Source organism: Gadus chalcogrammus, chromosome 16 (assembly GCF_026213295.1).
Source record: "Gadus chalcogrammus isolate NIFS_2021 chromosome 16, NIFS_Gcha_1.0, whole genome shotgun sequence".
Classification (NCBI taxonomy): domain Eukaryota; kingdom Metazoa; phylum Chordata; class Actinopteri; order Gadiformes; family Gadidae; genus Gadus; species Gadus chalcogrammus.
The window spans coordinates 20,900,672-20,913,273 of record NC_079427.1 but is presented as its reverse complement, the minus strand read 5'-3'; the positions used below and the strand labels follow the sequence as shown (position 1 = coordinate 20,913,273).

General features: G+C 41.8%; 1 protein-coding gene across 1 annotated transcript; it reads left to right on the top strand.

Moving 5' to 3' along the window:
• Nucleotides 1–5: 5 nt before the first annotated feature.
• On the top strand, nt 6–8,872 carry LOC130405655 (guanylate cyclase soluble subunit alpha-2-like). Its single transcript, XM_056610829.1, has 4 exons — nt 6–80; nt 990–1,133; nt 5,508–5,662; nt 5,954–8,872. The coding sequence occupies exons 1-4, from the start codon at nt 6–8 to the stop codon at nt 6,171–6,173; spliced, it is 594 nt and encodes a 197-aa protein (XP_056466804.1). The 3' UTR covers nt 6,174–8,872.
• The last annotated feature ends 3,730 nt before the right edge of the window (nt 8,873–12,602 follow it).

The window sequence follows — 12,602 nt, the reverse complement described above, 5'->3', positions numbered from 1 at the left end:
CGCCCATGCAGGTCATCTCCATGCTCAACGAGCTGTACACGCGCTTCGACTACCAGTGCGGCATCCTGGACGTGTACAAGGTCAGTGGACACCAGCGGGAGGGGCGTGGGCTCACATGGCCCTGGAGTGCTTTCAGTATTCCCGTCCATTGTGTTTTGAGGTAGACTGAAGCACCCATCTATCGATCTATATGTCCTTAATCTTTCTTTCTTTCTTTTTCTTCTCTTTCTTCATTCTCTTTCTCTTTTCTCTTTCTTTATCTATAAATCTATGAATCGATCTGGTAAATATAGAACATCTTCACTCGGATCCTTTTTATTTATTTCCACCATAATCTACAAGCCCTTCCATGTTTGGTTTTAATTTCCCTTAGTTGAAGGGAGATCTGGTGTGGAGAGAGAAAGATAGCAAAAGAAAGAAAGATAAATATATGTAAAACATTATGTTCATGGAGGATTATGGTGGGAATGTTGGTGAGTGCAAGAGAGACATACATTTATGAACTTGCGTGCCGTGCTAAATGGTCAGGGATTTCACTGTGTGCGTGAGAAATGGAAGAGAAAGACCCATATGTCGCCGTTGTCATGGTTATGCTGTGGAAATAACTGAACCGGTGGTGAGTTAGTGCACCTTTTTTCCCAGTTGTCTCTCTCTCTCTCTCTCTCTCTCTCTCTCTCTCTCTCTCAAACACACACACACACACACACACACACACACACACACACACACACACACACACACACACACACACACACACACACACACACACACACACACACACACACACACACGCATACACACACACACACACACGCATACACACACACACACACACATATCTCGCTCTTTCTTTTCGTTTTTCCTCCTTTTTCTTCTTTGTTTTATATAAATGTGTCGTGCTCTTTAAATGCATAAATTCTCACTCCAAACCCATAGGTACATTTTTCTCATCCCTATGTTCTTCTTTGTCCCGCCTTATCAATGTCCAGATTGAGACCATAGGCGATGCCTACTGTGTGGCAGGTGGACTACATAAGAAGATTGACAGCCATGCTAAGCCAATCGCGCAGATGGCTCTGAAGATGATGGAGCTTTCAGAGGAAGTACTCACCCCTGACGGCAAGCCCATCAAGGTGAGTCCTGTTTGGTCAAGTGAGGATGAAGGCAAAGGGCGCTGGAAAATAGCAGAATGGGTTTATTTACGTTCTGCTGACTGTTGGTGTGCTTTTCTTTTGGAAGGCCAAAGATAGTTTGGTAGGACAGAAACCGGGTCATTCTTTGCTGCATCGGCAGCGATGTGGATTTTTTTTATTTACGATGTTCTACTTTTTTACGCTTTCATCGTTGAAACATCAGAAGCCTTTCAGCAGTGATTTAGACTCATTTGGGAATAAGGACACCTATTGTGTGTATTTCAAATAGTAAATGTGTCAGGGTAGTACAAACACACATTTGACAGTTACATGTTTTGCTAATTCAACAAAACATATCCATACATACTTTTTGTTCCACTCTTTGAGGAAGCTGTGTTTCAGGTTTCTGTGTTTGTCTATGTGTGTGTATTCTGCATGTGCCATGTGTTCACATGGTGGTCAAGGCGAGAGAGAGAAACAAAAAACTGTGATGTGTGTGGTCGCCATGGAGGCAAGAGAACACATTGTTGGCTTTGTGTTCTATGTGAAGACGTGCTTAATGATTTTGAGCTTTTAGAATCAGAACTATGTACTATATGTTGATGCAAATATTGTATATCGATCAATCTATATAAGATAAAGATGTAAGAAGGTGTGTTTGAAGGGTATGGGTTTATATGCAGTTGTATTTTTTGGTCCATTTGATAGATGATTGGTTTGTCTCAGGCAGACTCAACACACAATTATATCCCAGATGATTCAGCACTTTTTTTCGTTCAATATCCAACCTTTTTTGCTTCCTAATCTCATTAGCACATTGAGAGCTGATTTATTTCAGATTAGTCTTTCTTAAAAAAATTTAGTCAATGTTTCACTCATTGTGTGAAACATTGTCCAACCAAGTGTATCAAGTATTAAGTGCCACCCGATGTCCTTAATATTAGGAATAAAACCTTGTTGAATATCAACATTAGCGTTCTTATAGTGTGAAATATTACCCAATGTCCAGTCTTTAGAACAACACCAATCTGAAGAAATCCATTCTCTTTCAACAAGCTATTTTGTCCGCAAGCAAATGCCTTCAAACTGAAATGACGGTGGTGGGCTTCCATGTGCGTCTCGTGTGATTATCCCTAGCGTGGGTGTGCCATCGTCGCACCGCTAGTCGCTAGGGAGCTCATGTCTTTGGTCCAACAAGATGTTTGAAGCACAATATGGGTGGATCCATCCTCCAACGCTCAACTCTGTCACTGGGTAGTGTGTGTGTGTGTGTGTGTGTGTGTGTGTGTGTGTGTGTGTGTGTGTGTGTGTGTGTGTGTGTGTGTGTGTGTGTGTGTGTGTGTGTGTGTGTGTGTGTGTGTGTGTGTGTGCGCGTGTGCGTGTGCGTGTGCGTGTGTTTTTATGGGCCAAACAAACACATCCCTTGAGGCGTGTGTGTTAGCTGTGTCACTAAATGTCGAACTCCAAGTTTCTTCTTAATACTTCTCAACAGTCAATGTATGTGTTTGTTAGTTCCTGGTTTGGGGCCACTCTTCATTCCACGTATTCAAACAACCGTATGTAATTGTGTACTTGCATACGGCACCCCCGGGGACGCTGTTTGCATGGGCACTGTGTCCTTGTGTTAAGTGAAGTGACAGCTGAGAGCTATCCTAACAAAAGAAGCCTTGAGGGGAGTGTGTTGACAAGTAGTGGGCTTTTGACCTTGGAAAGAACTAGGTTCCAGTAGAGCTAAAGCTCCCACTTAACCGTATATAAGTCCTGGCATTGCATCAGCTGATCAGCGGAACGCTATACTTTTGGGGGTTCAAGATCCCCAATGTTCTCAGGTGCTTCACTCTTAATCAACTACATAAATGCATAGTGAGTTGGGGCTGTTAAACATGTTTGCTTAATGATTCAAATAGTTCAGAGAGGAAAACAAAAAGTGAAATGTATGACTGAGTCGTTCAGTCGGACTGCGCTGTTGGGCGGGAGACTACCAGCTGCCCTTCATCAGGTTAGAGAATGTCCTAGAAACCATGTTGAATCATGACGTTGTCAGCCGCATTACCGTTAGGCCTGCGAGCCGCCCCGCAGTTCAAACCCTCGTCTGGAAGGAAATCCAGCTTTCTACTTTACATTATCTCATTAAAAAGAAACACGACAGTCAAAATGAAAGAAACAGATAATACGAAAATAGCATAGGCTTTCATGGTTCAGTCTCCCGTTATTTCTCAGCCCTCCATTAATTTCTGGTGACATCAGAGTCTGTGTTGCAATCATGGGAAAATGATAGAAGACAAAAACCAAAACAAGCTTAATCATAGCGGAAAGGAATAGGAATGTTTTTCATCAAAAGCCATTTGTCTAGAAATAGAAAAGGCAATCCAAGCACAATATTCTCTCTCTCTCTTTATCTCTCACACTCACAGACACACACACACACACACACACACACACACACACGCACACGCACACGCAGACACACAAACACACACCTGCTCGCTATCTCCTGCTTTTTTCCCCTCATACTTTCACACTCCCACTCGGTATCTTTCAACCATCTCCCCCCACTTCTCCCTCTATTGCTGAGAGGCTGCTCAGTGCAGAGCCATTGGCCGGCTCCATCTCTAGGCTCAGCCACACCCCTGACTCAGGTCCAGTCCGATTTGTTCAACCCTAACATAACCTTACTATAACCCTAGCCATAACCCTTACCTCAACCCCTAAACCTAAACATATCAGAAACCTTAACAGCGAATTCTAACCAAAACCCTTACCACAACCCCTAAACCTAACCACAACCCCTAAACCTAACCACAACCCCTAAACCTAACCATAACACATAAACCTTACCCTAACCCAGACCATAACCGGCTTGATTGGGCAGCATGAAACCCAATCAGCTGAACTAGGTCCAGAGAGGTGGAGCTGGACTATGTCAAACTCTGCGCTGCAGTGAGCCACACTTGCCTATTTCTGCTTTTGTAATATTTTATCCCATAGCAAAGGTAAAGTTTGTTCCACCTCTTCAGCCTGTTAAATGCTCTTCAGTATGCTAGCACACCTCCCTGCCAGAGCCCCTCTTACGCAAGCTAGCTGGAGCACTGAGGGAGAGAGTGTGAGAGAGAGTGCGAGAGAGAGAGAGAGAGAGAGAGAGAGAGAGAGAGAGAGAGAGAGAGAGAGAGAGAGAGAGAGAGAGAGAGAGAGGGAGCGATAGAGAGAGAGAGAGAGAGAGAGAGAGGGAGAGAGAGGGAGAGAGAGGGAGAGGGAGAGGGAGGGAGAGAGAGATAGAGAGTCAAGTGATAGAGGATTTAAGGGAGAGACATAGATACATCAAATGATAGACAGATAAATAAAAGTTAGATAAGAGAAAAATTAACCTTTGTTTGATTGCTGGTTATATATTTACCCGAATCAAGGTTAAAACATATTCTCGTGTTTTCTGTTCATTTGTGCCTGTTTCTGTCATTTTTGGGACTTTGTAACTACGACAATAGGCCTATTACCTTTTGTTTGTCATTTTTACTTTTTGATTTCTCATTCCGACCAAGTGGCTACTATGTTATTGATTAGCAAAAATGTCTTCTTGTTTAACTGAGAGCAATGCATTTTCCACAGTCATATATCATTCTGTGTATTATGAGTGTGTTATACACTCATGTCTCCGTTTGCATTTTCTCCGATCTATCCTTTTTCCTCATTTTTTTAGTCTTTCCACATCTCTCTATCGCTCCATCTCTTCAGAGTCACATACAACCCTCAGTCTCTTCCTTGGTGCAATACCCCCACTTTTCCATTTTTCCCAGTTGTTGCCATGGCTACAATGTGGTGTGATGGCATGCACTAAGTGGCATTGGTTACCTTGGTGATAAGATGCTGAAGAGGATCATCAGCTATCTACTGGGATCCAAAACGCATGTTCAGCTTCTGTGTGTGTGTGTTTGTGTGTGTGTGTGTGTCTGTGTGTGTTTACTGATGTACGATGCAATTTAGACCCAGCATATCTAATAAGCAGTCTTATAAATGGAAGTGACAGCATGGTCAGAGCAGTGATCGTCATTGAAAACAGGCCGCCATTTAACACGGACAGAATGACAGCAGATGGGTTATGAAGGTCCTGGCGATATGTGAGATTCCATGAATAAAGAATTCATCTGTGAAGCATGGTGGCCAGTTTAAGCTCAAATGTGAACATAGACATACCAGGGCAGAGGAATCATGTTGAAAGATGCATTTTTTCATAGCAGGGTCTGATAGAAACTCAGTAGCTGTGACCTCACCTATCTCTCTCTCCTTGTTTGACCCCATCCTTTCCTATTATGTCTGTGTGTCGTCCCCCCCCCCCCCCCCCCCCCCCCCAACTCATCTTCTCTTCACCCTCCCAATCAGCTCAGAATAGGCATCCACACAGGCTCACTGCTAGCTGGCGTGGTCGGAGTTAAGATGCCACGCTACTGTCTGTTTGGCAACAATGTGACCCTGGCCAGCAAGTTTGAGTCTGGGAGCCATCCCAGATGTATCAACGTCAGTCCAACAACCTACCAGTAAGTATGCTCACTTCTGTATGACGCTGATACTGTACTGGACATCTGCATGGAGCCATACAGGCCCAGGAGGGGGAATTATACCCCCCCCCCACACACACACACACGCACGCACGCACGCACGCACGCACACACACACACACACACACACACACACACACACACACACACACACACACACACACACACACACACACACACACACACACACACACACACACACCATGCATAGGATTCTAAAGACAAAACACTACAGTATGTGCTGAAGGATGTGTCCTGTTGTGTCCATAGGCTGCTGAAGGATGACCGCTCATTTTCGTTTGTCCCGCGGTCTCGGCTGGAGCTCCCAGACAACTTCCCCAAAGAGATCCCAGGAACTTGCTACTTCCTGGAGGCGGGGACATCACACAGCCACGCCTCTCTCACCAGCTCTCGCTCCGCCCCTCCGGCCTCTATGAGGAAAGTCTCCTATAGCATCGGGACCATGTTTCTAAGGGAAACAAGCTTATAGGTCTCAGATGGAGAACCAGATAAATTGATATTCATGTTATGATTTACTGGCTCAGATGCACAGGAGGCCGTAAACATGTGGGAAGCCATACACACACGGATCTATGGATATGCACACGCTTTGTGTATCACGTTGGATTTCAAATGGCTGAAAACATATTGCTGGTACAAGGAAAATGCAAAATTCCCTACCGGCCAGGAACTGTGAGGTACATTCTCATACTGAAATCAGATGGGAATTATTCACTAAGGATGTTACTAAGGGACAGCTTGCCAAATTCACAAGGACAAGACCGAGCCAGGACCAGTCATAGAACCAAACCTAGGACCAGTCCCAGATCCAGCCCTAGAACCATCCCATAGAACCACACATCCTAGAACTATCCCTAGATCCAGCCACTCCAATAGCCCATAAAATAGCCCTATTTTACAGCCCTAGAACCAGTCCTAGAACCACAAACAACCCTAGAACCAGTCCAGGAACCAGCCCTAAACCCAGCCCAAGAAGAAACTCTAAAACCAGCCCAAGAACAAACCATTGAACCAGCCCTGAGACCAGAACGAGCCCAATAACCAACCATAGAACCAGCCCCGGAATCCCTAGAATCTGCCCTAGTACTAGTCCCTATGACCAGCCCTAGAACCAACCCAAGAACCAGTCCTACGGTCTATCTATCGCACAGGTGAGGTCCCCATTGAAGAAGGGTTTCCCTCTCTGTTCAATCTTCAAATCAGGCTATGCCTTGAAAAATGAAGTCTGCTCACTCAGTGCGACCGTCATGCAACCGTGGGCTGCATGGGACTAGAGACAGAGACACAAACACAAGACACAAGAAAGATAAAAGGTTAAATAGTAATAGTTGAAAAAAATAATACTAAAAGGACAAATGACAAAAATACTTAATCTAAGCTGATTTTGGAGCCTTTTCTGCTTGTGAGCTGCAGCCAATTACCGACATGGACACCATTAGAGCCATTTTATTGCAGGTACTCTGTTTAGGACGACGACCTACTCCCAGCTCAGTGCCTTCTACTGCTCAGACCAGGACATAGTACACAGTGAATACATTTTGAATATCTGAAGACATACAAAAAGATGAGGAGTGCTTAATCAATCTTATTTTTGTAAGCAATACCAAACCTGGTTTTATGTTAATATGTGATTAAAGAAAAATACACAGTACTATATGCATTAGGTTGATAAGGTCATATTCATTCAGATAGAAAAAAAGATTCATTGCAGTGTTTTCAACGTAAAGGCTGTGACAAAGCCAAGTAGAAAAAAAAGTGTTAAAATATGGATTTTTAGTTCAAAACGTTTAATGATACACATTGTCAAGCCAAGTTGCTTTGTATAGATCATATTTGTATTTTCACGATTACAGTCTCAAAAGACACCATTAGGGACTCCCCCTTAACCCTACCCTTTGCCGCCCTACGTGAAAGGAAAACCTACCGCAAACCCCCGAAGAGAACAGGAAGATCCTTGAGAAGTAACTCATAGTGAAGACCTCTCCTTCCATGGATGGCTAGGAGGGCAGAAGGTGCTGGGTTGGGCAGACATGAGATGATAATAAAATTACAATGTGTTGAAGGAGAATATCCAATATGACAATTTACTTGAATACATACTAAAACAGCACCTACAAAACCCCTGGTATTTGACGTTCATGATCTTTATCGTTACCATTACAGATGTAGATGTATAAGTTAGAACCTATGACATACTTATTTTACCAAAAGGATTTTAGATCAGATTCTTCAATTCTGCTACTCCACTCTTCTAGATTATAAATATTTGGTTTTTTTTAAGATGTCAAAAATGTTAAATTTGTGTGTTCTAAAGGTCAGCATCACATCTTTCATATCAGCAACAAAAATCCCCCCAATAGTACAAGGGAAAATATGATGATAAGCTACTCTACTGTTGGTCTACAGAGCAGTAGTCACAATGGAGAATACTGATTCCTGTCATACTGGACGGAAGCCAGGGTTATAGATTGGATTATTACTATTAGATATAAATATATGCATACCCAGAGATAATAATCAAGCCTTAATGGTTTGATTATTACATTATGTGGTCTCATTTCACCAACTGGTCAGCTCCTCAAGTGAAAGTAATGAAAGGACATTTGTAAAAATAAATAGAAGGTCAATTCACTTATAAGGTGGATGCAAATGTTGTTCTAACAACATGAACATTCATGTATATTAATTTACAAGCAAATTACCCTGAAAATAACTTCTGTATAAATGGTGCTACCTTAATGTGTGTGTGTGTGTGTGCCAATCTTAAATACAAACATTGAAATTTAATTTCAAGACGTGAAGTAAATAGACACTGCCGGAATGTGATTTCTTCTTGCCAACATCCCCAATGACAGAGAGATCTTAGAGATGCCTCCTTTCGACTTTGCACTGCAGAATCCATCCTTAATACTAATTGACCCTCAAATGTTTCCCAAAAGAAAATCTGTGAGAACAGTAAGGAAGAACTGCCTCCAATCCCATTGTTTTGCAATAAGAACAGCTTGTAATTATGCTGTGTTGTTCTCAAAGCTGGGATAGGCAAATTTAAAGAGAAAGCTAGATTTAAAAAAATGTAACAGAAAAAATCCCCCCCTCGCTTCAGGCCCCCATCCAAAGCCAGAACATTTGGCTAGCTCGCAAGCTTTAGCAGAAGTTTGGCCTAGCCTGGTACGCAATTTGTAATGAGCGACGCAGGTAGGTAGGTAGGTAGACAGGCAGGTAGGACATCCAATATTTGAATCTGTGCCAAAGGAAATGATTGATACAGATTTTTTTATTTTGGTCAGAGCATTTGATTGAATGATTGCTTTCGGAATGTGTAGAGAATTTCAACAAATATGACAAAAAAATGCTTCTAAAATAAATTGCCTACGCTTGCTTAAAGGTAGTTTAACAATGTGCCACATTTCTCTGATTAAGTTCCCGTTTGAATATTGGTTGTTCTAAGAGAAAGGACATTATAGAAGAAAATGTAGCCCATATGGTAAATTGTTTGAGGAGTGTGGGTGTAATATGGGTGTAATCTTGTATTTTGTAATGAATATATTTGTTTATTTTCGGACATTCAAGACAGAGTTGCACAAACTGATGTAACAGTTTTTACGCAACAGGATTTTAATTGGCATCAACAATTGACTTAATGAGTAAGATTTTGGGATTTTTGGGATTTTTGCATCCAAATATGTTTAGTTTACTGGCAACTACTGTGTATTTACGAAAGACATAAGGTGATCTTGAATGTAATATACGTTTTTTTCTTCACCTGCTCAGACTAATTGATACAGATACAGGAATGTATAATCTATCCTATCTTTATAGTCAAGATAACAGAAATGACACCTAATGGCACAGTGCTGAATAATCAAACAAATTGTCCATATTGAGACTTACTTATTTATTTGTAACAACTATGACGGAAATTGGTTAAGACTGATAACGAAAGTATGTAATTTACTTACAAAGCATCAACATTTGTGTTTTGATAAATTATGATACAATTCATTGTCAACCAAAGAACAACAGACAGTAGCAATGTTCACATTATGGAGATAATCTTTTAGCCCACGGGAGATGTAGCATTTGAATATATTCTTTCCAATAATTATAATAATGATAATAGTAATTATAACATAAAATAAATTCAATGGTCCTAAAATACCTAATTTGAAGGATTTCTCAAAAGGTTTTATGTTCCCATGTTCTAAATGACTTTCATTTGTATGTGTTTTCATGAATTGACCTTCATAATGCAGTCTCTCCTACACCAGCATAACTCATGTGCCATAGTGGCAGAGATGGTTTTCCACCTCATCCAGTTCCTATAGACCCACCATTGTATGAAAGCTCCTGTGTTGCTAGTGGCCATTAGCCACTGTTCCATGGTGACAGTACGTATCACCTGGTCAGAGTTGGGAATCTGAAAGCAATATGATCTGAGCTGGACAACATTTTTTTATTTGCTTAGCTTGGATGCTATCTTCGGTGCCGCAGCATATTGAATTAGACTCTTGGATATTTGGTTTATTAATGTCACAGGCCTTTCATTTAGTCTAAACACGGGGTCACATGAAGGCCTTGATGGAACATGGAGTATTGATTGAATCCCTATTTGGTCAGAATGAGTTTAGTTTTTTTAAATAAAAAAAAGGTCAATAATAGAGCTAGCCAAGTTAGATTGCCCATGATAACTAATTGCAGTAGCTGGTTAACTATCTGTACTATTTGCTAAATTCACAATAATATTGAACATGTGTGTGTGTGTGTGTGTGCCTGTGCGTGTGTTTGTGTGTAGTTTCCACACACGTGTGGAACCTACACCCACATACGTACATACACACTGACACTGTGAATAACATTTAATTAGTTTATGCATTTTTTTTTGAAAAAGAAAGAACAGGGCTATTGGTGTTCAGCTTATATTATGTAAGCTATCCTTCACATAATATAAGGTACATATAAGATACACAATAGTGTGGACATTTGGCAGCCACAGTTCTGTTTCTGTGAGAGCACTTGGAAGAGGGGGACAATTGTTTTTTTGACTGATATCAAGGGCACATATTCTGTCTAACATGATGTAAATTCTACTAAAATGAAACATTACCCAATATGTTTAATAAAAAAACAAGACCATTGTGGTTATCCCTTTCAGCGTTTGTGCCTTTGTGTGTGTCAGTGAACTTGAGTGTGTTTGTGTGTATTTATCACACATCCCATGTACATTGAGACGTGTGTTCGTATGTGTGTGTGTGTGTGTGTGTGTGTGTGTTTGTGTGTGTATTCGGTTATGTGCGCTATTTTGATGCTTCAACTCTACCTTCCCTATTACATCCCCACTCAGAGTCTTTCTCATCCCTCCAGGACCCCTTCTCAAACCTGCCTCCATTAATCCTTCATCCCTCTACCTGCCTTGTCTGCCCTTGGCCTCTCCCTCTCCACCGCCACCGCCCTATATGCAAGTGAGCCTCACCATTACACTAATTGGCAGTAGGATTTAATTGTCTCAATTTGGCAGGCACCGGGCAGTATGAAGAATTACATGGTGACACACAAACACACACACACTCACACACATTCTTGCGAAGGGAGAAAGGAACAAAGGTCATGTAATTCACACAAAGTGTCTGTCCTATTAGCCAAATGAAGCGAGGTTGGATCACGACTCTGCTGACGGCATTAGCCGTGTCGGAGTGAGTTACGATGGTGGTCCGCACTGAGTTTATGTCTTTGTGCATGTTTGAGTGTGTTTGAGTGCTGCATACTGTTTGACGCCATCAGAATTACGAGGCCGTTAGTCATGGCAGCGTCTCATCCAAATAGGCTGTTTGAGCACATGGGTGTTTAAATCAGGAGGGATGAACGCAGTTAATACCTTTAGATCCATATCCTGTGATTTATCATCTCCATACAGACATTTATCTACCAGATGAACAAAAAATGAAAAGTAAGGAATATTGCTAAGAAAAGTAGAGGAAAACACTGATGGGAGTAGATAGAAATCCAAACAGAAACAGGATCAAAGAACAACATGAAAAAGTCTAAACAAAACATGCCATTTAGCATTATGTTTTGAAATAGCAAGTGGGAGGAAGGACGTTTATAAAAACATAAAGAAATAAATTCCTTGAATTATAGAGATGAAGCTGAGGGATCCCTGGGAAGGAAAGAGTATTGGAGCCAGGAAGGGACAAGAACCCCACAATCACTTGATTCATGCTGCCGTCCTGAGAGTGAAGGGTGCAGGCCCGGCAGGAAGGTGACATGGCCTGTAGGGAATAACTCGGACAAAGATGAACACCAGAATAAAGGATCAGACCGAATCAAATATAACAACTAAAACAGTGACACGTTTAAATATAATCTTAATTTCATTTAGTATTTAGAAGGCACTACATGTGTACATGTATCCTGTGTGTGTGTGTATGTCAGGGCTATATGCTGCAGACCCTTAAGGGTTGTGGTTGTCAATACTAATACAACACTGAATTCTGTCCTCTCCAATCACCTGTCAGACCTTTACTTCATATCATTATATTTCTTAGCACACTATCACAGGTTAAGCCAGCCATCCCCAACACACATCCAGGGAGATCTCTGACATGGCAGCATGGACCACCTGCTCTGCATGTCATATTGCTCAAACCCCACAATAATACTCCACATTAACCTGTCTTCTGGTTGCCGGAGGAGCGCAGAAAAGGCCCCCTAGGAGGAGTGTGGCAAGGGAAGACTACCACAGTATGCTCTCGAGGCATTCAGGACCTCTATGGGTCCATCCGTCAGTCTTTCTTTATAAACAAGCTCTATTGCTCTGCTTAATTGTTGCACTCTGGCACCTCATTCAAGTATATGTCTTCATCATTTTAGTAGCTCTGCTTGAAGGACATCCAGAGGACCA

Coding starts and splice junctions, on each gene's coding strand:
- LOC130405655 (XM_056610829.1), top strand. CDS start 6: ATGCAGGTCATCTCCATGCTCAACGAGCTGTACACGCGCTTCGACTAC. Junction 81..989: donor GCATCCTGGACGTGTACAAG/GTCAGTGGACAC, acceptor ATCAATGTCCAG/ATTGAGACCATAGGCGATGC. Junction 5,663..5,953: donor GTCAGTCCAACAACCTACCA/GTAAGTATGCTC, acceptor TTGTGTCCATAG/GCTGCTGAAGGATGACCGCT.